This window comes from Antedon bifida, chromosome 11 (assembly GCF_963402885.1).
Source record: "Antedon bifida chromosome 11, ecAntBifi1.1, whole genome shotgun sequence".
Lineage (NCBI taxonomy): Eukaryota > Metazoa > Echinodermata > Crinoidea > Comatulida > Antedonidae > Antedon > Antedon bifida.
In genome coordinates, this window is record NC_136236.1 from 5,590 (window position 1) to 33,434 (window position 27,845).

Sequence of the window (27,845 nt, forward strand, 5' to 3'; positions counted from 1 at the left end):
AAGTAAAGGACGAATGTATGTTGTAAAAGTGAAAACCAGGTCATCCTTTGGGGCTCCAAAACGCTTCAGAATGTATAGCATATATAGACGACGTGATGCCCTGGAAACGACTTCTTTAATCTGCATGTCCCACTTGAGGTCACTTTGCAGATGCACTCCAAGAAGTTTCACACTCTGGGATTCTTCGAGTATAACACCATCCATTTGTAACGGCTCAAATTGGGGAACATTACGCAAAAAATGAACACGCATCACTTGAAACTTTACAGGATTTGGTGTTGCATCATTCTCCACACACCAACTGGAAAGAGCATCAAGGTTACTTTGAATCGAACTATCTTCAGGTCTCTGTACTGAAATCACCTCACCAATCGTCAGGTCATCAACAAACTTCCATCTATCAGGTACATTGTTGAGCAAATCATTAACCATGATAGTAAATAGGATTGGGCCTAATTTAGTACCCTGAGGCACTCCGCACGAAATTGGTTCTGGCGCTGAGACTGAACCGCCCAACCGCACACACTGATTTCTTTGCGAGAGGAAGCTACACACCGTTGGAATGAGAGAGGGCATGATATTAAGACCAATTAATTTGTCAATCAGAATTGAATGGTTGACCCGGTCAAATGCTTTACTAAAGTCTATGGCACAAATAGTACCATACATTCCTGAGCTATCTAATCCTGACAGAAGCCTATTACAGAGTTGTACAAGGTAATGAGTCGGTGATGAACCCTTCGCATTTCCAAACTGTTGGGAATCCATAAGAGGTCTGAAATCAGTAGCTATCCAATCAGAAAGGAAGCTCTCAAAAATTCTACCAAAAACAGGCGTGATGGATATAGGCCTATGTTCATCAGGTGTAGAAGCCTTCGGCTTTTTGGGTACAGGAGTAATGATGGCATTCTTCATACCCGGAACATACCTGGAACATATCCGGAACATATGTGGAACATACTCTGAACATACCCGAAACAAACCAGGAACATACTCGGAACATACTCAAAACATACTCAGAACATACCCGGAACATACTCGGAGCATACTCAGAACATACTTGGAACATACCCGGAACATACCTGGAACATACACGGAACATACCCACAACATATGTGGAACATACACGAAACATGCCGGAAACATGCCGGGAACATACTGGGAATATACCCGGAACATACTCGGAATACACCCGGAACATACCAGAAACATACTTGGAACATACTGGGATCATACTCGAAACATACCCGGAACATACTTGGAACATACTCGGAACATACCCGGAACATACTCGGAACATACCCTGAACATACACAGAACGTACTCGGAACAAACCCGGAACATACCCGGAATATATGTGGAACAAACTCGGAATCTGCTGGGAACATACCCGGAACATACCTGGAACATATCCGGAACATATGTGGAACATACTCTGAACATACCCGAAACAAACCAGGAACATACTCGGAACATACTCAAAACATACTCAGAACATACCCGGAACATACTCGGAGCATACTCAGAACATACTTGGAACATACCCGGAACATACCTGGAACATACACGGAACATACCCACAACATATGTGGAACATACACGAAACATGCCGGAAATATGCTGGGAACATACTGGGAATATACCCGGAACATACTCGGAATACACCCGGAACATACCAGAAACATACTTGGAACATACTGGGATCATACTCGAAACATACCCGGAACATACTTGGAACATACTCGGAACATACCCGGAACATACTCGGAACATACACAGAACGTACTCGGAACAAACCCGGAACATACCCGGAATATATGTGGAACAAACTCGGAATCTGCTGGGAACATACCCGGAACATACCTGGAACATATCCGGAACATATGTGGAACATACTCTGAACATAGCCGAAACAAACCAGGAACATACTCGGAACATACTCAAACATACTCAGAACATACCCGGAACATACCCGGAGCATACTCAGAACATACTTGGAACATACCCAGAACATACCTGGAACATACACGGAACATACCCGCAACATATGTGGAACATACACGAAACATGCCGGAAACATGCCGGGAACATACTGGGAATATACCCGGAACATACTCGGAACATACTGGAAACATACTTGGAACATACTGGGATCATACTCGAAACATACCCGGAACATACTCGGAACATACTCGGAACATACCCGGAACAATTTCAAAACATACTTGGATCAAACCAGGAACATACCCAGAACATACACAGAACGTACTCGGAACAAACCCGGAACATACCCGTAACATACCTGGAACATACCCAGAATATATGTGGAACATACTCAAAACCTGCTGGGAACATACCCAGAACATGCCTAGAACATATCCGGAACATATTCGGAACAAACTGGGAACATACTCGGAACATACTTGGAACGTACCAGGAACGTACCAGGAACATACCTGGAACATACCTGGAACATACCCGCAACATACCCGCAACATCTTCCCATTGGTCTAATGTTTGGCAATTGCCATTTAATGACACTAAGTGTAAGGTATTTCATTATGGTCGTGATAATCTTAAGTTCTTGTATTCAATGGCTGGTAATTTACTACATGAGGTAAAGCAGGAGAAAGATCTGGGTGTTACCTTTGATCCTAGTTTAATCTTTAATTTGCATGTAGCGGATATCTGTAAAAGGGCTAATAAGAAACTAGGAATGATTTATAGATCTTTTAAATTCTTGAATAAAGATGGATTTTTGAAGCTGTATAAGTCTATTGTCAGGCCAACGCTTGAATATTGTAACACTGTTTATAATCCTATTAGAAAACGAGATCAGGATGAAATAGAGAAGGTCCAGCAAAGAGCAACAAGATTGATTCCTAGGTACCGAAATATCCCTTATGAACAACGTTTGAGAATTCTTGGTCTTCCTACTATGAGATATCGAAGGCAGAGAGCGGATATTATCCAAGTTTTTAGGATTGTTAAGGGTTTCGATCGTATCTCGATCAACACATTTTTTGAATTTGATCTAGAATCTCGGACCCGTGGACACACATATAAACTCAAGTTTAAAAGCTCTCGTCTTAATATTAGGAGGGACACCTTCTCCAGGAGAGTTATTCTCTTATGGAATGCTCTGCCTACGGATGTAGTTTCATGTGCTACGGTGAACTCGTTCAAAGCAAAACTTAACGTCGCATGGTCTAACCACCCGCTGAAGTTTTCACCCTATATTGAATATGATTTTATTGCTAAGAGGGGCTTTTAAGCACTGAGTGCTTCGCCTCGATCCCGTAGACGAAAGTGTACGGGAAACAAGTAAACAAGTAAACAAGTAAGTAAACAAGTAAACAAGTAAACATATGTGTAACATAGTCGGAACATGCCAGGAACATACTTGCCCTGTAGCAAAGAACTTATAACACAAGAATCTCCTGTTCGTCCGAAGCGCGTAACAATTTTGAAAGGCATTGTGGGATAGAATAGAGCTAATGGGTGGCGCCATTGTGAGCCAGGGAGTAGGGCGCCCGCATCAAATTAGAAAGTTAAAATCATAGAGGGGATCTGCTAATACTCTAGGGGGGGTAGAGTAATTGACTGAGGAGTAGGGCGCCCGCATCAAATTAGAAAGTCAAAATCATAGAGGGGATCTGCTAATACTCTAGGGGGATAGAGTAATTGACTTCCTAGTTTGGAGGGGGCGCTGCTCCATGCTGTGAAATGGCGTCGCCCAGTTTGACCTTTTAACCCTGTACCTCCGATACTGTGTTTTGAATGCAAATTGAAGAACAGGAGATTCTTGTGTTATAAGTTCTTTGCCTGTAGTAGGGTTCGATAGGTTTGGGAAAAAACCAATAGAGGGCGCAGTAATCATTTTTGAAAGATCATGAAGGTAAAATCAGTTTGAAATTGGAAAAGTAGTGCCCTCTACAGTTTAGTCAATACATTTAGGGTAAAATCTACGTAAAGTAGTTAGTAAAGTTATTAGTAAAAATATTGGCCATTATTTGATGTCTGATTCATCTGTAAATTACATTAAAAACTAATACATTTTTGAAAATTATTGTCAATGTGTGTTTCTAATCTTCATACAGTGAATAAACGAAAGTACCCGAGGTCAAATAAAGAAATAATTCTCAATTTTAAACTTTTTCTGAATTGAACTAACCTCCTGTTTGGGAGAAGGTGGAACAAACTGGATATAACAGAGAATTGGGAAAATCAGCAGGAATGTAGTGCTCTGCATCTCATTCGACAACTAAAGAAAACAAGCAAATAATCTTTCCTCTACATATAGACCGGCAGCCCAGAGAAATGGTTAGATGAACTAGGTACCAATATCTAACTATATGATGGTGTAGAGGGTTACCTAAAGTCAATAAAAATGGGTGTCTGCCGGATACCCCCACTGCGTATAAGTACAAACATTTCACTACAATACATTTTATCTCAAGTAGCCTAAATAGATATTGCTATGCGCATAAACAGTTACATGTCCCGTTAATAAAAAGCAGATAATAAAACAAATACCATTCTAGATTCACATTATTTATTTAACTTTTGTTATAGATGAAAAAGCAATCCATTCTACTTCTTGTGTTTTTTAAATTGATATTTTATTTCTAATACAATCTTTTAAAACTATGAAGCTGACACGTCAGTTGCTTACTAGTCCAACATAAGAATAATGAAGGTTGGAATTTACTATATAGCAGCAGCACCTGAGATAATTTCAATGAGTTCACCGGTAATGATGGCTTGACGTGAACGATTGTATGTCAGTGTCAACCTGTCTATCATGTCACCTATAAGAAATCAAAATGTATAGTCAATTTTGCAACATACTGCAAAAGTAATTTAATCAACCAAATATAAAAATAAATGTATTGGTAAAGGTCCAGTCTATCAGTAAAATAGATTATCAATATAGTATACAAATATTTACTAGGCTGAGGGCCATGGTTAAAAATATAGTCAAAGGTGATGACTAAACTATATCCCAAGACGAATTTTTGGAAAAATGTTTCTTTTTTAACTACCTAACTAACGTTATTGACCATTTTTTCATGTTTTTGTCACATAATTATTATCTTACCAGCATTCTTTGTAGCTGAATCCATAGCACTCATCCTTGAGCTCTGTTCACTACAGTTACCCTCTATCATACAGATGTATACTAAATTAGCCAGCAGGAACTCATTGTAATTACGTAGAATATCAGCATCTACATCATCATAAATACTCATTTTTTCTATAAAAAAAAAACATGATGTAAAATGTCTTCCACTAGGTAGTTTCAGTTTTGCAGGTACTTTGTCTCAATTTATTATACATTTGTTTAAAAAATATAATATATATAATAATTAGTGTTTGTCAGCTAACCTGAAGCTGTCAAGACGTCCAATGGCATCAGTTGCTGACTTAAAGTGTCGTAGGAAATAACAGACCTGTTAAAACAACCAACACATCATTCTTTATTACAACTACACAAATGTTTATGGTTTAACAAATATTAGTATGTACAGCAGGGATGGCATTTTACTAATAATACAAGTTAACCAAGGCACTGAATGGGCCACAGTGTGCAGGCAAACACACCTCATGCAATATTTTAGCATACTGTAGTACTAAAGGTAAAAAATACATATCATAAAATATTTACCTAAAGCGATTATAAATGATTTCTCCAACATCAAACTCAAAACCACTATTGAGAATAGCGCTTGCTACATCAGAAGCAACATTGAAATTTGGAGACTTTCTTCCAACCTCCGAAAATCCCATCATCATCTTATCACCATGAGTTCTGAATATTAAAACGAAAAGATTCATCAAATGAATATATTATTTCAAATATGTATGTCCACCAAGGTATACTTTAAATCTGTTAAATCATAACCAGTGTAAGGATGCTTTTTATAGTAACTTTATATGTATGTCCACCAAGGTATACTTTAAATCTGTTAAATCATAACCAGTGTAAGGATGCCTTTTATAGTAACTTTATATGTATGTCCACCAAGGTATACTTTAAATCTGTTAAATCATAACCAGTGTAAGGATGCCTTTTATAGTAACTTTATTTGTAACTCATAATTTACTGTAAACATTAAAGATTATAACCCATGAACAATTATTGTTAATTTACAAACCTCACAAGCTGGCCACGTATCTTATCTCCCACAGTGATTACTTTAGTTGTTACACCTTCTGGTTTGCCGTCAATTGCTCGTTTGACAGCTTTTGATACGTTACTATGAATACCACCACATAGACCCCTGTCACTTGAAATTCCAATGATGAGATGGTTAGCCTTGCTCTTATCATCTTCAAGATCAGCTTTGTTATAGAATTCTACAAGAACAATCCAAAGAAACTGTAATTAAATAGTTGTATTTTATACATTAAAACAAATTATTTTTAACTGATCTATTATTAATTAAAATCTAACAGTGAGTGTGTTCACCGTTGGGTCATTGCAACCTGTGATATTGAATGTGTTATTCTTTGTATTTAAATACAACTGGTTTAAATTACACATCGGTAACCCAACGTCCAACATACTGCGTCACACAACCTCCCAACGTCCAACATACTGCGTCACACAACCTCACAACGTCCAACATACTGCGTCACACAACCTCCCAACGTCCAACATACTGCGTCACACAACCTCCCAACGTCCAACATACTGCGTCACACAACCTCCCAACGTCCAACATACTGCGTCACACAACCTCCCAACGTCCAACATACTGCGTCACACAACCTCCCAATGTCCAACATACTGCGTCACACAACCTCCCAACGTCCAACATACTGCGTCACACAACCTCACAAGTAGTAGTATTAATATCTTTCTTATAGTAAAGATTTTTTTTTATTCTTTTATTTATACTATGGAGTGTAAGATTAAAAAAGTGGGTTCTTTAACAATTATTATTAAATATGGAACTTTCTTTCATTTAGATGCATGCAATTACAAAACAGGACCGGCCTCAGATTTCCATCATAGGGTTAAGAAATCATTACATTTTGAAAAGAGATTCATTCAATCATCTTATCGTTTTATTTATACGTTTCTAAACACAATCCGTTCTCAAATATTATCTGGTATTAACGCACTTATTCAGTGTTCAGCATGCACTTACCAAGTGGACCAGCTCCATAATTTCTTGATGGTTTTAACTCTCTCTCGGCTTTTGTGTATCGGGCTGCTGCTATCATCTTCATTGATTTGGTAATCTTCTGGATGTTTTTAACAGACTTTAGACGAGCAGCAACTAAATATAATTTAAGATACACATAGCATTATTATAAAGTGTTACATGAAAGTTGTATTAAGATCATCAAGAACAAACAATTACCCAATCAGTTTTCAAATAATCCTTAAATTCAATTAATAAATTAAACATTTTTACTTACTTTCTTTAAGAGTTGCCATAGACCTAACTTGCACCCTGTTTAAAACAAAATATATTTTGAATTACATTATGTATAAAAAATAGTTAACTACATGTCATTTTATGGGCATGATGACCAACCATCATGCATGTAAATTGTAATATGCATAATTATGTGCCTTTTTATTCTTCTGTTGAAAGAAGAATAAGCTACAGTAGCTCTCTCACTCTAGGCTAGAGCAGCAGCACTTTTCTAGTATTAGGGCGCCCTCCTAAATACAAGCCTTCGTTAGGAGGCCTCATATAGACTACACAACAACTAACAGGACAGGGGCCTAGGCCTAGGGCCTATCCTCTAACTAGGCCTAGCCTAGGCCTACTCTAGCCTACTGCCAAGCTAAACATAAAAATGAATATGCAATTACACATTTATCACTTAAGTCGTTATGTTCTAGACTAGGCTTAATCTATTTCAAGTCTCTGAAAATTATAAAGTCCCAATTAATGCTCACCCTGTGGGGAAAAATACTGGTATTTTACTTCCTAACATCGCCATTTTTTACAAAGATTCGCCGGTAAAAATGTGTACTACTACTGTGTGTACGACGATCGACAGCAGCGCGGTGGGGGCATGAGATAGAGAGGATCATCGAAGAGCAAGATTTCTGCCTCGTTTTCGTCGTTCTTCGACTGCTATCTGCTGCCCTCTATATAAATGCACAAACATAACTTTTAAAATCATAAGGATCGTGCTAAACTGTAATTCAAAAATTATCTTCTCTCTCAACCACCTATAATAAAAATTGACGTAAGAATTCCAATCTCTTTTCAAATCTGGGTAATGTGTTTAGTATTTAAAGCGCAAATTTTATTCCAGTAAACTTTATTAACAAACAAACCATAAATGTAAAATATACAGAGATGAATTGGTCAGGGGGACTGCTAAAGTAAAATAAATAATACTGTAACTACAAGAGCCAGCAGTCTCATGATCTTAACTAAAATAAATTTATAATAAACATTATATTTAGACGTGTATACAAAAATTGGAAGTTGCATATTATGCCACCAATTTCAATTAATAATTACACCCCAAAAAATGGAAGCGGTGCATATTCATGCCACCTATTTCAATTGAAAGGTTTAACAAAGTATTAAAGCGTAATTTAGTTTACTGTGTTTAGCGTCGTCGTTATAAACATAACAATAATTTCATTATTACCAAGTTGAATAAATAATATATTTTACAAAAATGTTTCCTCTTTGCACCACGTCCACACACGGGGCGCCGTCTGAAAAAATACCTATTCTTTTTTATTGGTTTCTAAAAGACAACCAACCTTGTCAGTAATATTAGTATTACTAGAAGCATAAACTATAGGAACTTGGCAGAAATGCAACAATTTTGTGGAAGTTTCCCGAGGCTGGTTTTGTTCTATTTTCTTCCACAAATGGATATTTTAAAACTCACCTTAGCACCAACCATGATGGAGCTGAGATGGGTTTGGACTATCCAGCTGGTTACATGTCGCTCGTCAAATTCATATTTTATTCACGTTTTTATTTAGGATACAAATCTGAGACCACAAGTTACAACATTTATGTAGGATATAGTTACACGTCACAACTCAATCATTTAATAAATACAAGTATGACACCAAAGCTATGATGTTACATCAAACGTTTACATTTCATAATTTTACTTACTAGAAAGAAATTCTTTTTTGTTTTAAATTTGGGGCTTTTATGAAATTGTCTATTAACCTCTGAATAGACTAAAAATTCAAAGGCAGCATTCTGGTTAGGCCAGGGTATAGCAGTGGCCTACTAGCCTGCTATCAATCTGTTTTTGCTGTGTGGTATTTTGGTAAATGCTAACTCTGTCTTAGAAATGACAGAATGCTAGTTATGAAGTACTACACATACAGTAATACATTTTATTAGTATAAACAGCTACATGCAAACAATAATGTAACAATATAATCCTAATCATTATAAGTTCATTAATTAATTAATTTAGTATAATTACAAGTTCAGATCTCACACATATATACAACTTTTTCAATAAATTGAATTGTTAATGTTATTTCCAAGGCTGAGAATGAACACTAGCCATTGATTTTGAAGTTGAAGAGCGTGTAGAAACTTGGCTTCTTGCATGTGTAGTAGCCCTGGAAAGGCGACCTAAAAAAATCCAAAAATATACATGATTATAAATATATTATTCAAAGATGAAACAAAACACTTGTTCTAGGTAAAATGAATTATTTGTGGGGAAAAAATGATGGCTGTTTTAAGGCCCTTGGTAGTTGAAACACGACGTTAGTGTATTATAAATGGTCAGTTCAGAGTTACCTATTGCTTTGTGTTTGTACTCCTAGATTGTATATTACAAAGTGAGTGAATTAAATGTCTAGTTCAGAGTTACCTATTGCTTTGTGTTTGTACTCCTAGATTGTATATTACAATGTGAGTGAATTAAATGTCTAGTTCAGAGTTACCTATTGCTTTGTGTCTGTACTCCTAGATTGTATATTACAATGTGAGTGAATTAAATGTCTAGTTCAGAGTTACCTATTGCTTTGTGTTTGTACTCCTAGATTGTATATTAAAATGTGAGTGAATTAAATGTCTAGTTCAGAGTTACCTATTGCTTTGTGTTTGTACTCCTAGATTGTATATTACAATGTGAGTGAATTAAATGTCTAGTTCAGAGTTACCTATTGCTTTGTGTTTGTACTCCTAGATTGTATATTAAAATGTGAGTGAATTAAATGTCTAGTTCAGAGTTACCTATTGCTTTGTGTTTGTACTCCTAGATTGTATATTAAAATGTGAGTGAATTAAATGTCTAGTTCAGAGTTACCTATTGCTTTGTGTTTGTACTCCTAGATTGTATATTACAATGTGAGTGAATTAAATGTCTAGTTCAGAGTTACCTATTGCTTTGTGTCTGTACTCCTAGATTGTATATTAAAATGTGAGTGAATTAAATGTCTAGTTCAGAGTTACCTATTGCTTTGTGTTTGTACTCCTAGATTGTATATTACAATGTGAGTGAATTAAATGTCTAGTTCAGAGTTACCTATTGCTTTGTGTTTGTACTCCTAGATTGTATATTAAAATGTGAGTGAATTAAATGTCTAGTTCAGAGTTACCTATTGCTTTGTGTTTGTACTCCTAGATTGTATATTACAAAGTGAGTGAATTAAATGTCTAGTTCAGAGTTACCTATTGCTTTGTGTTTGTACTCCTAGATTGTATATTAAAATGTGAGTGAATTAAATGTCTAGTTCAGAGTTACCTATTGCTTTGTGTTTGTACTCCTAGATTGTATATTAAAATGTGAGTGAATTAAATGTCTAGTTCAGAGTTACCTATTGCTTTGTGTTTGTACTCCTAGGTTGTATATTAAAATGTGAGTGAATTAAATGTCTAGTTCAGAGTTACCTATTGCTTTGTGTCTGTACTCCTAGATTGTATATTACAATGTGAGTGAATTAAATGTCTAGTTCAGAGTTACCTATTGCTTTGTGTTTGTACTCCTAGATTGTATATTACAATGTGAGTGAATTAAATGTCTAGTTCAGAGTTACCTATTGCTTTGTGTTTGTACTCCTAGATTGTATATTACAATGTGAGTGAATTAAATGTCTAGTTCAGAGTTACCTATTGCTTTGTGTCTGTACTCCTAGATTGTATATTAAAATGTGAGTGAATTAAATGTCTAGTTCAGAGTTACCTATTGCTTTGTGTTTGTACTCCTAGATTGTATATTAAAATGTGAGTGAATTAAATGTCTAGTTCAGAGTTACCTATTGCTTTGTGTTTGTACTCCTAGATTGTATATTACAATGTGAGTGAATTAAATGTCTAGTTCAGAGTTACCTATTGCTTTGTGTTTGTACTCCTAGATTGTATATTACAAAGTGAGTGAATTAAATGTCTAGTTCAGAGTTACCTATTGCTTTGTGTCTGTACTCCTAGATTGTATATTAAAATGTGAGTGAATTAAATGTCTAGTTCAGAGTTACCTATTGCTTTGTGTCTGTACTCCTAGATTGTATATTACAAAGTGAGTGAATTAAATGTCTAGTTCAGAGTTACCTATTGCTTTGTGTTTGTACTCCTAGATTGTATATTAAAATGTGAGTGAATTAAATGTCTAGTTCAGAGTTACCTATTGCTTTGTGTTTGTACTCCTAGATTGTATATTACAATGTGAGTGAATTAAATGTCTAGTTCAGAGTTACCTATTGCTTTGTGTTTGTACTCCTAGATTGTATATTACAATGTGAGTGAATTAAATGTCTAGTTCAGAGTTACCTATTGCTTTGTGTCTGTACTCCTAGATTGTATATTACAATGTGAGTGAATTAAATGTCTAGTTCAGAGTTACCTATTGCTTTGTGTCTGTACTCCTAGATTGTATATTACAAAGTGAGTGAATTAAATGTCTAGTTCAGAGTTACCTATTGCTTTGTGTTTGTACTCCTAGATTGTATATTACAATGTGAGTGAATTAAATGTCTAGTTCAGAGTTACCTATTGCTTTGTGTTTGTACTCCTAGATTGTATATTACAATGTGAGTGAATTAAATGTCTAGTTCAGAGTTACCTATTGCTTTGTGTTTGTACTCCTAGATTGTATATTAAAATGTGAGTGAATTAAATGTCTAGTTCAGAGTTACCTATTGCTTTGTGTTTGTACTCCTAGATTGTATATTAAAATGTGAGTGAATTAAATGTCTAGTTCAGAGTTACCTATTGCTTTGTGTTTGTACTCCTAGATTGTATATTACAATGTGAGTGAATTAAATGTCTAGTTCAGAGTTACCTATTGCTTTGTGTTTGTACTCCTAGATTGTATATTAAAATGTGAGTGAATTAAATGTCTAGTTCAGAGTTACCTATTGCTTTGTGTTTGTACTCCTAGATTGTATATTAAAATGTGAGTGAATTAAATGTCTAGTTCAGAGTTACCTATTGCTTTGTGTTTGTACTCCTAGATTGTATATTAAAATGTGAGTGAATTAAATGTCTAGTTCAGAGTTACCTATTGCTTTGTGTTTGTACTCCTAGATTGTATATTACAATGTGAGTGAATTAAATGTCTAGTTCAGAGTTACCTATTGCTTTGTGTCTGTACTCCTAGATTGTATATTACAATGTGAGTGAATTAAATGTCTAGTTCAGAGTTACCTATTGCTTTGTGTCTGTACTCCTAGATTGTATATTAAAATGTGAGTGAATTAAATGTCTAGTTCAGAGTAACCTATTGCTTTGTGTTTGTACTCCTAGATTGTATATTACAATGTGAGTGAATTAAATGTCTAGTTCAGAGTTACCTATTGCTTTGTGTTTGTACTCCTAGATTGTATATTAAAATGTGAGTGAATTAAATGTCTAGTTCAGAGTTACCTATTGCTTTGTGTTTGTACTCCTAGATTGTATATTACAATGTGAGTGAATTAAATGTCTAGTTCAGAGTTACCTATTGCTTTGTGTTTGTACTCCTAGATTGTATATTAAAATGTGAGTGAATTAAATGTCTAGTTCAGAGTTACCTATTGCTTTGTGTTTGTACTCCTAGATTGTATATTACAATGTGAGTGAATTAAATGTCTAGTTCAGAGTTACCTATTGCTTTGTGTTTGTACTCCTAGATTGTATATTAAAATGTGAGTGAATTAAATGTCTAGTTCAGAGTTACCTATTGCTTTGTGTCTGTACTCCTAGATTGTATATTAAAATGTGAGTGAATTAAATGTCTAGTTCAGAGTTACCTATTGCTTTGTGTTTGTACTCCTAGATTGTATATTACAAAGTGAGTGAATTAAATGTCTAGTTCAGAGTTACCTATTGCTTTGTGTCTGTACTCCTAGATTGTATATTAAAATGTGAGTGAATTAAATGTCTAGTTCAGAGTAACCTATTGCTTTGTGTTTGTACTCCTAGATTGTATATTAAAATGTGAGTGAATTAAATGTCTAGTTCAGAGTTACCTATTGCTTTGTGTCTGTACTCCTAGATTGTATATTAAAATGTGAGTGAATTAAATGTCTAGTTCAGAGTTACCTATTGCTTTGTGTTTGTACTCCTAGATTGTATATTAAAATGTGAGTGAATTAAATGTCTAGTTCAGAGTTACCTATTGCTTTGTGTTTGTACTCCTAGATTGTATATTACAATGTGAGTGAATTAAATGTCTAGTTCAGAGTTACCTATTGCTTTGTGTTTGTACTCCTAGATTGTATATTAAAATGTGAGTGAATTAAATGTCTAGTTCAGAGTTACCTATTGCTTTGTGTTTGTACTCCTAGATTGTATATTAAAATGTGAGTGAATTAAATGTCTAGTTCAGAGTTACCTATTGCTTTGTGTTTGTACTCCTAGATTGTATATTACAATGTGAGTGAATTAAATGTCTAGTTCAGAGTAACCTATTGCTTTGTGTCTGTACTCCTAGATTGTATATTACAATGTGAGTGAATTAAATGTCTAGTTCAGAGTTACCTATTGCTTTGTGTTTGTACTCCTAGATTGTATATTACAATGTGAGTGAATTAAATGTCTAGTTCAGAGTTACCTATTGCTTTGTGTTTGTACTCCTAGGTTGTATATTAAAATGTGAGTGAATTAAATGTCTAGTTCAGAGTTACCTATTGCTTTGTGTTTGTACTCCTAGATTGTATATTAAAATGTGAGTGAATTAAATGTCTAGTTCAGAGTTACCTATTGCTTTGTGTTTGTACTCCTAGATTGTATATTAAAATGTGAGTGAATTAAATGTCTAGTTCAGAGTTACCTATTGCTATGTGTCTGTACTCCTAGATTGTATATTAAAATGTGAGTGAATTACTTACTTCCAGTGTCATTGGGTATCAAATTCTCATCCAGTTCACTTTGTAACATATCAAGATGTAAATTATACAATTAAGGTTTATAATTTTATAAACAAGCTTAATCACATTTAAGGTTAAAATTAATCAATTTAATAAAAATTAATAAGGATATCATTCTCTGAAAAGTATTGTTTTGGTTCCTGAGCGGGTGGTACTGCCATTTTCTTCTTTGATCTAATAGCTGATGGTGTACAAGATGCTGGCAAGGTGCCAGATATTAAACCCTTTGGAAACTTCTGCACAGCAACTTTTAATCCTAAAGCAAAATATAGTATTAAATCAAGTGCACATGGGTTAAGATTTTAATCCTAAAGCAAAATACATATAGTATTAAATCAAGTGCACATGGGTTAAGATTTTAATCCTAAACTAAAATATAGTTATTAAATCAAGTGCACATGGGTTAAGATTTTAATCCTAAACCAAAATATAGTATTAAATCAAGTGCACATGGGTTAAGATTTTAATCCTAAACCAAAATATAGTATTAAATCAAGTGCACATGGGTTCAGATTTTAATCCTAAAACAAAATATAGTATTAAATCAAGTGCACATGGGTTCAGATTTTAATCCTAAACCAAAATATAGTATTAAATCAAGTGCACATGGGTTCAGATTTTAATCCTAAACCAAAATATAGTATTAAATCAAGTGCACATGGGTTCAGATTTTAATCCTAAACCAAAATATAGTTATTAAATCAAGTGCACATGTATGTGTATTCCATCTGGATGGTTTTTGTAAATTGTTTACAAAATAATCTTATTATCCTATTATATATAATACAAACAAGCATTCTAGTGTTATTTGAAAAAAACTTACCGCCAGATAGAACAAAAGAATTGTTGAAGCCCCTCTCGGCAAAAGTGGTAGCTGCAGCTATAACGATTCTTTCATCTTCATCATACAATACTATTATTTTCCCAGGTTGATTACGCTAAAACTCATTAAGGAATAACAACCATCAATAACAATGACACATTTGAAGTAATTAAGCATTTATTAGTATATTTGTACCACACCAGATAATAGTACAATTATACATCATACTGCAATGTTTCTCTGTGATTATGAAATCATTCAGTTTAGAAAGGATACATAAGCTAGTATTTCTTTGGTAAAGTAATTACAAGATCTTGACAACATTGCAGAAGGATAATTCATTGCTGGTAATCAAAATAAAATCATATAAATTATAAAAAACAAAACATTTTATAACACAAGAAGATACTCTTACACATTCACCTTTTTGTAAAGGTTTTGATAAATTTGGAGAATGTTCGATAGAGATCCAACCTCACTTCACCTTGTTGAATAGAACATATTCAACTCATAATCTTTATTTTTATTATATACAACTACTGTTGAAATAGGTATAAAGATTATATATGCAGTCATACAAAGTAATGTATAAGACATTACCTGTAATGATATGACATTGATCATATGCATCTCTATCTCTCAACTCTAGTTTAATAGTACGTACTTTTGCATGCCATGTGACCCACAACCGTCCAATCAAATGACTGGAATTTATTTAGGTGTTATAATAATACAATAAGAAATAATGTATAAGACATTACCTGTAATGATATGACATTGATCATATGCATCTCTATCTCTCAAGTCTAGCAACAAATAAGGACAATTTTGTGGAATCTCAACAACTCTTTCTTCTTCTTCTGGCTCTGATAACATGTCAAACTCTCCAATTCCACTTATAACACTGCTTAAAAAAAATGTTTGATTAGTCATTCCAATACAGGAGTCAACTAGTCTACCAATTTTAATGAAATAAATAGTGGCAAGTATTGGCTAAACAATGAGTTTAAATAATAGTAGTAAATTAGTAATTCCGCAGTTTTGTAAAAACTATAGACCTTTAACTATCTAATTGCACTGAAAAACTGGGCTTTCAATTAAACAAGCGCCGGCGGTTAGGGTTAGGCATGTGAAAACTATAGACATTTAACTATCTAATTGCACTGAAAAACTGGGCTTTCAATTAAACAAGCGCCGGCGGTTAGGGTTAGGCATGTGAAAACTATAGACATTTAACTATCTAATTGCACTGAAAAACTGGGCTTTCAATTAAACAAGCGCCGGCGGTTAGGGTTAGGCATGTGAAAACTATAGACATTTAACTATCTAATTGCACTGAAAAACTGGGCTTTCAATTAAACAAGCGCCGGCGGTTAGGGTTAGGCATGTGAAAACTATAGACATTTAACTATCTAATTGCACTGAAAAACTGGGCTTTCAATTAAACAAGCGCCGGCGGTTAGGGTTAGGCATGTGAAAACTATAGACATTTAACTATCTAATTGCACTGAAAAACTGGGCTTTCAATTAAACAAGCGCCGGCGGTTAGGGTTAGGCATGTGAAAACTATAGACATTTAACTATCTAATTGCACTGAAAAACTGGGCTTTCAATTAAACAAGCGCCAGCGGTTAGGCATGTGAAAACTATAGACATTCAACTATCTAATTGCACTGAAACTGGGCTTTCAATTAAACAAGCGCCGGCGGTTCAGTTGCTTAAATTGAACTATACCTTTGGAAAGTTGAGCGAGGAGTGTCCTTAATTTCACCATAGTCTCCATCTGTAAGTGCCAATGATGGTACAGGACTGGAACTAATTTGACTAGCACTGTCCCCACCCCCTATTATAGTACTCCTTGATGAAGTCACAGATTCATCTGTAAGCAAAAATACATAGTACAATTAAAGTATTTAAAAGTGTGAAAGCAACCTGCACATCACTAGCATGATACACATTGAATGTCTTTTTACTTGTCTGTATAGTTAAGTTGTATGTTTACACTAATTGACTACCTTCTTATTTTCAAAATAAAGGGTGGCAATGAAATTTATGAATGCTTGCTTGTGTTGAAACAAGTCAACTCATTTTCAAACACAGTTTTTAGTTGAAGTAAATAAACAATAGTCTACAGGCTAGTGAGTTGTAGCTTGTTGCCACCAATTTACCTCCTTCTGCCAATGCACTGTCTTCAAGATCTTGAATTGCATGAACTTGCAAAACCTGAAAAAAACCAATCATTCTTTTGATACCATACACAAATTAATTTGCTGTTGGCAAACATGTATTTGTATAGGTTCTTATTTTGATTATGGAATAAACATGTTGATGTTTGATTGATGATGAGTATAACACTAAAACTAAAAAATATATAGTAAAAAGTATTATTATACAATTATTGTTGTTGGAAATTTACTAATTTTATAAAAAAAACCTTACCAATTGCACAAATGTAGTCACTTTCATTCGTTTAAATATTTCATCTTTCTTATATCTGTAATCTTAAATGAAAATCTATACTGTAATTAATAGTTAAAAGAATGTCGAAAGGTGATAAGAAATAAGAAACAAGGACACGATAAAATATAAACCATTTTTGGTAAACTTTTGGATGACGGCGGCCTACCTGTTAATTCACCTTTAAGCACCTTCAATGTTAACCTATTCCGTAAAAGCTTTCCATTTGACGGCCGTCCAAATGTACGGTGTTTCCCTGTCTCACTACCAAATGAGACATGCTTACGTTCTGGGCTTTGGAAACTAGTCACATGGCCCATTGACCTATTACTAATTGACATTACTGTCCTGCTGCATGCAAACAAGTATTCTAACAAAATCTTGTGAAATCAAATCCAGACACAAAAACAACCTATATTTTTTCACAATACTAAACTAGTAATTGTTAACAGTAAAGTTGATATCAAGTGAACTGATTGATTTCACAGAATTTCCTGAACAAATTCAGCAATACAATGATTCCACTGAATGTTATTAACACAAATAGATAACTACAGAAAACAGACTTAAATCAAACAGAATAAACACAAACACACACGATGAGTAAATTCCAAACATTAAATATATTATCCAGCAGTCTGCTGACTGCATGCGTCAACCAGGTGTATCTGTAACCATAGCAACCAATATAAATTAGAAATGAATGTAGCAATGATGGCAGCTCTTTTGTATTTGTCATTGACAAACCAAAGTACACTTTGGACAATGAATTACCATGGTAACCATTATATTCCTATTATACTCTATACTGTTGAATAGAGTTAAGATTTGAGATAAGCTTATGTAATCTAAACACAATGGCAAAAGTGAAAATATTGCTCAAAAAACTCATTGTAAATTTGTATTTTTAACAGATTCAAAAAGTAAACATTGTATATAATACTGTACACAATGATGATTTAAACATTGTACATAATACTGTACACAATGATGATTTAAATATTGTACATAATACTGTACACAATGATGATTTAAACATTGTACATAATACTGTACACAATGATGATTTAAAAAGTGTATAATGAGAGAAACTATGTAATCCACAATGCAATAAAAAGATAGTGTAACTCACTTTTACGAATATCTTCAATAAAAAGTTAGTGTAACTCACTTTTACGAATATCTTCAATAAAAAGTTAGTGTAACTCACTTTTACAAATATCTTCAATAAAAAGTTAGTGTAACTCACTTTTACGAATATCTTCAATAAAAAGTTAGTGTAACTCACTTTTACGAATATCTTCAATTTTCATCATATACCTTGATAAGCTAGCACCTGTGCAAAACATTGTTATGATTATAATAAAACTTTATTGAAATTCTACTACTAAAGGCCCGAGTAATGCACAAAAGGCATGAAGGTTTGAAGAATCTGTATCAAGTACAATAGAATGACGTTGCATCAGGGACAATTTATAACCCTTTTTAGGACACAATTGATCTCTTTTAAGGTTGCAAACTTAATTAAGAATAGATCTCTTTATATAAACAGGAACAAAATTACTACTATTATTAGGCTTACCTGTGTCCAGTTTTGTCTTTACATCCTTGTATTTTGGGTTTTCTGGTATTTTCTTATTCAGCATCTATTAGAGTAGTCTACACTGAGTATTATTGCATTTCATAATCTTTTTTTTTTATACTTTATATAATATTTGTTATAGTAGGCCTTTTGTACTTAATATTATATAAAGAGTCCTCCCAAAACTGGGCCCTCTGGGAGATCAGTCTTTGACTGTTAAGAGGTCACCCAGTATAAAAATAAAACAAACAAACAAATACCTAGCTCTACACTACCAAGCCCTATCAATTATTATAACCAAGCCCTACCAGTTTAAAGTGTAAATTATATATGTATATAATTAAATTTATAGGATATATTTAGAGTGTTAATTGCATTTGATACCATTTTGAGGTACTTTTGTTGTCTAAAATGTTTAAAATAATTATTGACACATTTTTGCCTTCTGAGAGGTGATCGCTAATTTAACGTATGATTGTATTGATAATAAAAATGCAATTAACACTCTCTTTGAGGCCTAGGCCTAAATTAAATATTCTATAAAATTTACACTTTATTTATACTTGTTTGTAGGCCTATGATGGCATGGTTATAATTGATAAGACTTGGTAGGAATCTTGGTATTTAGGAGGGCCCATATATAGGCTATATGTTATTAGAATCCATCCTACCTAGGCTAGGCCTGGACTAGAAAGGAGGAACCCCTAGGCCTACCTAGGCTATACTCTCTCTAGTGGACCGCTGCTCACTCTTTTTAGTAGTTTACAGACGTACGTGCAGCCTAGGCTAGCTAGCTAGATTATTTTAGGGTAGGCCTGTCCAGGCGTAGGCCTAGGCTAGCCTATATTTAATATAGCCTCTACTAATTAAAAATTGCCAATTCAATTCTTACATCGCGAGAACCAATACCATTTCTATAAGACATGTTGGTTGTTGTGTAATTTTTGTTTATGGGGAAGAAGACGACGATATTGCGCGCAAGCATTTAATTTTTGCGCCACCACACACACGACACACATCACTGCACACCGCCTAATGATAAAAGTTCAAAGTTTATGTAAAACAACAACAACAAAACTTTATTTGATCGATCGTCTCGTGGCCGGTCATGTGTATAGATAGACTCAAATAGATAATTAATCATAGTACAGTAGTACAGTATTATTAAACTAGGCCTAGTATAGGTCCTCTGGCTAGTAGTTAGGCATGGATCAGGTGCCGTTTTCGGCCACCTCGACTTGTATGGACTATACCATTATAAAAAGATGGGAAAATAGGGGTGTCCCATTTATTATTTGAGTGTGTTAATGTGTTAAAATACTGCTGCTTTTGTTCTTTTGTTTAGTGCATTATGTTTCAGCAACAAAGGGAAAACAACTACGCCCTGCATGCTGTAGAATTAATTTCAGTTTTCAAGTTAATAGGCCTACAGTATATTATGGCTCTTTATTTCTATATAATTTTTAGGTATCCTTCCTTAATATATTAGGTGGATTCCCTAAGGTGGATATTGAATAATTTTTACGGATTTATAGATACAGAAAGTATATAAAGAAAGTTTTTATTCCAGTTACAAATAAAAAATATAATTTAATTAACACAGTAGTACATTTAATAAAGATGACAGTAGTACTAATAAGATCTATCACATACTGATTATTAGGTAATCAGTAAAACAAATAAACATTATAATTTTGTCAATGAATCTGTACCATTTTGTTCCCAGAAAACACAGCGTTTGACATTGCGTGTTTTTAGGTTTGGTTTTTCTAAAACTTTTTAAACTAAGTTTTTAAACGTCTTCTGTGTAGAAATACATGTTCTAATTGAACAACGTTTGCATCAAAACGTTATAATAGCGAATGCAAAACGGAGCTGATAATGTCGCCATGAAGAGGATGATTGGTGTCTTCCAATATAATCGGCAAGCCGTTCGCTGTAGAACGAGTCAAGCATTTGCATAGACAAACCAATTACTTTCCCCGCTCTACCCAGCACCTTCTCAATTCGGTCTTTATCCCCTTTACATTCCCTTACTGATATTCCTAGCCCAATATACAATATGCCCAAATAGAACATCACTGATTAGTAAAACATAAACATTCTATAGTACAAATATCCTGCTTTACCCCAAAGAACCGAGTTTCCTCAAGCAGTACAGCCTTGTATTTAACTTCTTAACTACGATCAACATGTCCACCCATGAAAATACATAATACGTAAATTGTACAATATATAACTACAAAAATAAAAACAGAACAACAAAAATACAGGATAGGCCTAATAAATAAATAAAACTTACAGATACATCCTCATAGAGATGTCTGTAGCTTGTTTACTATATTAATCAATTAGTTGAGAGAGGTAATGCTGATAAAATTGTAGATCTAGTCCCCCATGCTTTCATTAAAAATGTTTTTAATTGTTCGTAATGTTTCATTTTCAGTGAATAAATTGTCTAGCATAAAATGGTGTTTTAATTCCTGAGATACAACAAAAATTATCCCAGTACATACTTAATTATTGTCTAACAGAGTTTAATGAAGGACATTTAAATAAAAAATGGTTTACTGTTTCTTTTTCGTTAGTACTACACATCTTACATAATCCTGTGTTATGATTTGATCAGGATTGTCTATGACCCTCAAGATCTAGAGAGTTTGATCTTGCTTTAAATTTTAAATTGATACTCTTAACATTAGTTTTATCTAACAAATATTGTTCAAGGTTTGGAGTTCCTTTATACATAGTATATTCCGTTAACGTTGTTTTGCATTGGGCCTTCGAAAACCACTCGTTATGATCAACTTGTTTATTATTTTTCCTAAATGGCTTTATCCAGTTAGTAGATGGTTCTTCATTAAATTTGTCTATAAAATTTGTTTTATTTAAAATATCTTTAGTTAATATAGTAATATTGTTACAAAATCTTGGCATTCCCTAACACAGTACCTAATAATAACATGCCTTATAAAAAGTACATGCATTGCTAGTTTTTGATGTTTTGTATTGTTCCTTGTAGTTTTTACTGTAGGTTACATAACAGAACAATTGTATTGTCTTCCCATTCAATAGACACCCTTCTCTACATAAAACATAATACACCACACCCCTGTCATAATAATGGTATAGTCCATATAAGTCGAGGTGGCCGAAAACGGCACCTGATCCGTTAGGCATTATATATATACTCGGTGTTTGTGGGGTTAACCGTTTGTTTGTGTAGTAAGTAGGCCATCCTCGTAGTATAGTAGTAGTAGGCCTAGTAAGTAGTATGCCATAGTATGGCGTGTGGGCCTAGAGTGTTAGTACGTAGGGTTAGATCTGAGTGTGAGAGCTATGGGAATACCTCCCACGAGAGAGAGAGTGGCGCTAGGCCTATGCCAGAATGTGGGATCCCCACACAGATTTGAAAATAACTTTTCTAATGAGCGGGTAGGTAAATTAAAGTGATTGTTGATGTGTATTTTTTTTTTAGATGTCCCTCCATCTCAACAAGTCGTACTTGCTCTTCCTATCAACATGTGTTGCTGCAATTGCTGTATTTCTCAACTATCCACCTCCTCCTTTGTCAGATACATTAAAGAAATGGAAACAATCTGGAAAGATGTTTAACTTTCAAAATAACAACATTTTCTATCATGGTAAATACTCAAATAACTGCCAAGAGAAGATAATTTATGGTGGTACCTATAGCATCCCAGAATACCAAATATGTTGGAAAATACAAATAACATTAATAATACTATACATTAGAAAGGTTTACTGAAGTCCAGCAGTACAAGAGAAAAACAATTTTCAGGAATTAAATTAGATTTGTTATTTTTCATCACAGATTATGGTAATGAAAATAACAAAGATGTTCTTGTGTGTATTCATGGATTTCCAACATCAAGTTTTGACTTTATAAAGGTAGTGACTACATTGACAGTAAATGACATCAAGTTTGCTGTCTGTTAACATACTTCAACAACATGGTAATTCTTATTAAGACAATAAACAAGATCATTTTTTTATTTTTAAAAGATTTTGCCAGACTTGCAAAATATATTTGGAAGAGTCATTGTTGCTGATATGCTAGGATTTGGGTTCAGCGATAAGCCTGTGAGTAATCATGCTTAGTTACCACAATATATAACACTCTGTCTATTAAACCGCAGCTAGTAACATGTTAAGGACATGATACAGTTTTTAAGTCCCCACAACTAATATAATTACTACTAATACACATACTGGTTGTTATAATTGGCTAATGTTTTGTTCTTGACTTTTTTTCAGAAAGTACACAATTACACTGTTTTTGAGCAAGCTGATATTATTACATATCTACTTAAAAGTCTATCCATAAACAAAGTTAATATATTAGCCCATGACCTAGGTGACACCGTCACACAAGAGATCCTAGCCAGGTACAGTAGTAACATATTGCTCCTTTCCAGGCATATTTCTTTTAATGCTTTATTTAAAAACTTCTAATTATACACTGGAATGTCTTTCTAAAAGTTTCATCTTATAAAAAATAAATAGTACAAATAAAATTCATTCTTATTATTATGCTTAAGGTAGCATAACGTTGATAATACATCTTATATTTTTTACTGTATAGGTTTGAAGATGGGGAACAAGACAGGATTTTATTAGAGAGTGTAACACTACTAAACGGTGGTAAACATGCCTGTATATAATTGGTTTGGTACTGTAGAGTGTGTAATAATAATTATTGGCAGAATTTAAGACAGGTGGATAATAATGAAAAGCTATGGATGATAAAAGTGGATGGCAGAAGTATGTAGAGTGGCAGAAGTATGTAGAGTGGCAGAAAAAAACATTTAAATAATCGCATGTACTCCTATACAATGAAAAGCTATGGATGATAAAAGTGGATGGCTGAGAAGTATGTAGAGTGGCAGAAAAAAACATTTAAATAATCGCATGTACTCCTATACAATGAAAAGCTATGGATGATAAAAGTGGATGGCTGAGAAGTATGTAGAGTGGCAGAAAAAAACATTTAAATAATCGCATGTACTCCTATACAATGAAAAGCTATAGATGATAAAAGTGGATGGCTGAGAAGTATGTAGAGTGGCAGAAGAAAACATTTAAATAATCGCATGTACTCCTATACAATGAAAAGCTATGGATGATAAAAGTGGATGGCTGAGAAGTATGTAGAGTGGCAGAAAAAAACATTTAAATAATCGCATGTACTCCTATACTTGCTTAATAATATACTAATTTTGTTTCTTGATTTCTTTAGGTATTTTGCCTGAAACAAACTTTCCAAAAATCATACAAAAGGTTTGTTTGTTTTACTTCAAAATAACTTTTCTTTATTCTTTAGGAATCCTACCTAAAAGTCACAATCCAAAATTGATTCAAAAGGTTTGTACTACTGTACATTGCATATTGCATATTCAAAAGGTTTGTACTACTGTACATTGCATATTGCATATTCAAAAGGTTTGTACTACTGTACATTGCATATTCAAAAGGTTTGTACTACTGTACATTGCATATTGCATATTGCATATTCAAAAGGTTTGTACTACTGTACATTGCATATTGCATATTGCATATTCAAAAGGTTTGTACTACTGTACATTGCATATTGCATATTGCATATTCAAAAGGTTTGTACTACTGTACATTGCATATTGCATATTCAAAAGGTTTGTACTACTGTACATTGCATATTGCATATTCAAAAGGTTTGTACTACTGTACATTGCATATTCAAAAGGTTTGTACTACTGTACATTGCATATTCAAAAGGTTTGTACTACTGTACATTGCATATTCAAAAGGTTTGTACTACTGTACATTGCATATTCAAAAGGTTTGTACTACTGTACATTGCATATTCAAATCTAAACAAATCAAATTCATATTTTATATTTTGTTTTTGTCGGCATCATATTATTTTTCTGAGACTTTGTAATTGATGCAGTTAATAACTTAATAATCAAATGAATATTAATCTTTAATTTTGTAAAATTATCTTTTATTTCAGCTTTTGTTAAACAAATATTTATCACCTGTACTTATGAGACTTACAAATTATGTAATATTTAAACAAAGGTAAGACTATAAACAAAGCCAATCAACTGGTTGCAGGTTATTGGTCAAAATTATTGATAATAAATGTTAAGATGATGATTGTTGTTTTTAGTTGATATAGAAATGTTATTCTAGTTTTTCAGATGTATTTGGCAAGAATACAAAACCAAGTGAAGAGGAATTAGCTGATTTCTGGTCTGCTAATATTTGGAATGATGGCTACCTAGTAATAGCTGAGTGAGTATTGTAATATAAAAGATAACATGTGCAATAACATGTGCAATAGGTAAAGTTTTGGTAAAGGATTGGAAACTGAACCAACAAATGTTGTTTTTTTGTCAGCTTGCTCCAGTATATAAACCAAAGGCATGCCACAGTATATAAACCAAAGGCATGCCAATCGACATAGATGGGTCCATGTTGTTTTTTTTCAGCTTGCTCCAGTATATAAACCAAAGGCATGCCAATCGACATAGATGGGTCCATGTTGTTTTTTTTCAGCTTGCCACAGTATATAAACCAAAGGCATGCCAATCGAGATAGATGGGTCCATGTTGTTTTTTTTTCAGCTTGCTCCAGTATATAAACCAAAGGCATGCCAATCGAGATAGATGGGTCCATGTTCTACAAAATACCACAGTGCCATGTATGTACACAAAGGTCTCAATTAATTAATTTCAAAAATTAAACAATTAACAAAAGATAATACAATAATAAACTTTATATTCATATTCAGCAGAAGTCTTCTTATTCATTTCTTTCTTTTTTAGTACATCTTATATATGGCCCAAGTGACCCAATTAATGGGCCAGAAACATTTCTGAAGAGATTTAGGTAAGAAATAATCTGTTTGTATTCGAATATTTCCAGAAATATAATTTCATAAAAAAATTTCATTTTGTGTGTGGCTATTTTCCAATAACATTTTATCTTTGATTTTCCAGAAAACTTGTTCCAAATTGCAGTGTAGACGTTCTTAATAAAAGCATAAGTCACTATCCACATTGGGAAGATCCAAAGAATGTCAGCAAGCATTTTAAAAACTTTATCAAACCAATTTTACTTTCTAACAAATAAAAATGAAATGAATAAAGAAATATTGTTTATTAATACATTTTTTAATTGATGTGACTATTATTAGAGACTGTTGATCATACTGATGAACCTGAATGTTGATCATGTTGATGTGACTATTATTAGAGACTGTTGATCATACTGATGTACCTGAATGTTGATCATGTTGATGTGACTATTATTAGAGACTGTTGATCATACTGATGTACCTGAATGTTGATGTGACTATTATTAGAGACTGTTGATCATACTGATGTACCTGAATGTTGATCATGTTGATGTGACTATTATTAGAGACTGTTGATCATACTGATGTACCTGAATGTTGATGTGACTATTATTAGAGACTGTTGATCATACTGATGTACCTGAATGTTGATGTGACTATTATTAGAGACTGTTGATCATACTGATGTACCTGAATGTTGATGTGACTATTATTAGAGACTGTTGACCATACTGATGTACCTGAATGTTGATCATGTTGATGTGACTATTATTAGAGACTGTTGATCATACTGATGAACCTGAATGTTGATGTGACTATTATTAGAGACTGTTGATCATACTGATGTACCTGAATGTTGATCATGTTGATGTGACTATTATTAGAGACTGTTGATCATACTGATGTACCTGAATGTTGATGTGACTATTATTAGAGACTGTTGATCATACTGATGTACCTGAATGTTGATGTGACTATTATTAGAGACTGTTGATCATACTGATGTACCTGAATGTTGATCATGTTGATGTGACTATTATTAGAGACTGTTGATCATACTGATGTACCTGAATGTTGATGTGACTATTATTAGAGACTGTTGATCATACTGATGTACCTGAATGTTGATGTGACTATTATTAGAGACTGTTGATTATACTGATGTACCTGAATGTTGATCATGTTGATCATAATGATGAACCTGAATGTTGATCATGTTGATGTTACGACTGTGGTGATATTATTAATAAATGTTTTTCCTATTGCCCGGTATATATAATAGAAGAGTATTAATAGCGGCACTAGTTTTAAATAAATATGGTTTTAAAGGTTTGCTTGGTTTAAGACAATGTGGTTCCTAATAGCACTATGAACATTGGATATTTTACGATTGGTCGTATTCTACACTAGTTAGGATTTGGAGGGAATTATTATGGAAATCTACATGCAGTACCTCTCTGACACTCTAGAGAACGCTCTGTTACTTTAGAGATAGGTACATAACTAAAATATTTACACTTCTAACATTATGCAAACATGAGTTGAGTGTCCAAACAATAATTATAGACGTTTTACTCGGACGACGACTACTGAATCCTCTCAGTAGCCAAGTTCACTGACTAATCCTTAAATTCTAGTGGCCTTTATTCCACGGCTCCACCTACCAGTACCCAGCTGTATTAGACTTTTAATCCGCCGGAACGCTTTTGACTTTTGATACAGTTATCTAACCAAAGAGAACATACAGTAAATGACCATGGAAGAACAGATCAGGTACTAAAGTTCAAATTCTATACTGCGGTTGTGG

At 33.7% G+C, this 27,845-nt stretch overlaps 3 protein-coding genes across 6 annotated transcripts; 1 reads left to right on the top strand and 2 right to left on the bottom strand.

Moving 5' to 3' along the window:
- Positions 1-4,533: 4,533 nt before the first annotated feature.
- On the bottom strand, positions 4,534-8,047 carry LOC144855258 (ATP synthase F(1) complex subunit gamma, mitochondrial-like). The gene is made up of 8 exons (XM_078713062.1): positions 7,922-8,047; positions 7,432-7,466; positions 7,158-7,289; positions 6,159-6,360; positions 5,669-5,812; positions 5,389-5,453; positions 5,102-5,257; positions 4,534-4,811 (listed from the first exon to the last, which is right to left on the bottom strand). Exons 1-8 carry the CDS (start codon positions 7,963-7,965, stop codon positions 4,711-4,713), a joined length of 879 nt encoding a protein of 292 aa, XP_078569188.1. The 5' UTR covers positions 7,966-8,047; the 3' UTR covers positions 4,534-4,710.
- Positions 5,303-26,350, top strand: LOC144855257 (mesoderm-specific transcript homolog protein-like). 3 transcript variants are annotated; one of them, XM_078713061.1, is made up of 12 exons: positions 5,303-5,314; positions 22,655-22,820; positions 23,012-23,088; positions 23,203-23,280; positions 23,455-23,585; positions 23,783-23,841; positions 24,437-24,477; positions 25,190-25,257; positions 25,372-25,473; positions 25,806-25,882; positions 26,007-26,070; positions 26,181-26,350. In XM_078713061.1, the coding sequence occupies exons 2-12, from the start codon at positions 22,655-22,657 to the stop codon at positions 26,311-26,313; spliced, it is 996 nt and encodes a 331-aa protein (XP_078569187.1). In that variant the 5' UTR covers positions 5,303-5,314; the 3' UTR covers positions 26,314-26,350. The 3 variants fall into 3 exon arrangements, with proteins under 3 accessions (XP_078569187.1, XP_078569185.1, XP_078569186.1); XM_078713059.1 differs by lacking the exon at positions 5,303-5,314 and adding an exon at positions 20,222-20,321; XM_078713060.1 differs by lacking the exon at positions 5,303-5,314 and adding an exon at positions 22,297-22,401.
- On the bottom strand, positions 9,024-20,194 carry LOC144855343 (centrosomal protein of 41 kDa-like). Of its 2 annotated transcripts, XM_078713167.1 has the most exons (12): positions 20,069-20,194; positions 19,177-19,240; positions 18,883-18,930; positions 17,577-17,638; positions 17,306-17,360; positions 16,872-17,016; positions 15,899-16,041; positions 15,414-15,481; positions 15,138-15,252; positions 14,425-14,570; positions 14,276-14,330; positions 9,024-9,593 (listed from the first exon to the last, which is right to left on the bottom strand). In XM_078713167.1, the coding sequence occupies exons 1-12, from the start codon at positions 20,159-20,161 to the stop codon at positions 9,493-9,495; spliced, it is 1,095 nt and encodes a 364-aa protein (XP_078569293.1). In that variant the 5' UTR covers positions 20,162-20,194; the 3' UTR covers positions 9,024-9,492. The 2 variants fall into 2 exon arrangements, with proteins under 2 accessions (XP_078569293.1, XP_078569294.1); XM_078713168.1 differs by lacking the exons at positions 18,883-18,930; positions 19,177-19,240; positions 20,069-20,194 and adding an exon at positions 17,764-18,192.
- Positions 26,351-27,845: the final 1,495 nt, after the last annotated feature.

What these genes read in the sequence shown, in the direction of transcription:
- LOC144855258 (XM_078713062.1), bottom strand. Translation starts at nt 7,965, where the DNA reads ATGGCGATGTTAGGAAGTAAAATACCAGTATTTTTCCCCACAGG. An exon ending in ATACGTGGCCAGCTTGTGAG is followed by an intron (nt 5,813 to 6,158) that starts GTTTGTAAATTA and finishes TTTAATATTCAG; the next exon opens with AACTCATGGTGATAAGATGA. An exon ending in TTCAGCTACAAAGAATGCTG is followed by an intron (nt 4,812 to 5,101) that starts GTAAGATAATAA and finishes GATTTCTTATAG; the next exon opens with GTGACATGATAGACAGGTTG.
- LOC144855343 (XM_078713167.1), bottom strand. Translation starts at nt 20,161, where the DNA reads ATGCTTGCGCGCAATATCGTCGTCTTCTTCCCCATAAACAAAAATTAC. An exon ending in TGACTACATTTGTGCAATTG is followed by an intron (nt 17,361 to 17,576) that starts GTAAGGTTTTTT and finishes GGTTTTTTTCAG; the next exon opens with GTTTTGCAAGTTCATGCAAT. An exon ending in CCTCGCTCAACTTTCCAAAG is followed by an intron (nt 16,042 to 16,871) that starts GTATAGTTCAAT and finishes TTTTTTAAGCAG; the next exon opens with TGTTATAAGTGGAATTGGAG.
- LOC144855257 (XM_078713061.1), top strand. Translation starts at nt 22,655, where the DNA reads ATGTCCCTCCATCTCAACAAGTCGTACTTGCTCTTCCTATCAACATGT. An exon ending in TTGGGTTCAGCGATAAGCCT is followed by an intron (nt 23,281 to 23,454) that starts GTGAGTAATCAT and finishes ACTTTTTTTCAG; the next exon opens with AAAGTACACAATTACACTGT. An exon ending in TATGTAATATTTAAACAAAG is followed by an intron (nt 25,258 to 25,371) that starts GTAAGACTATAA and finishes ATGTTATTCTAG; the next exon opens with TTTTTCAGATGTATTTGGCA.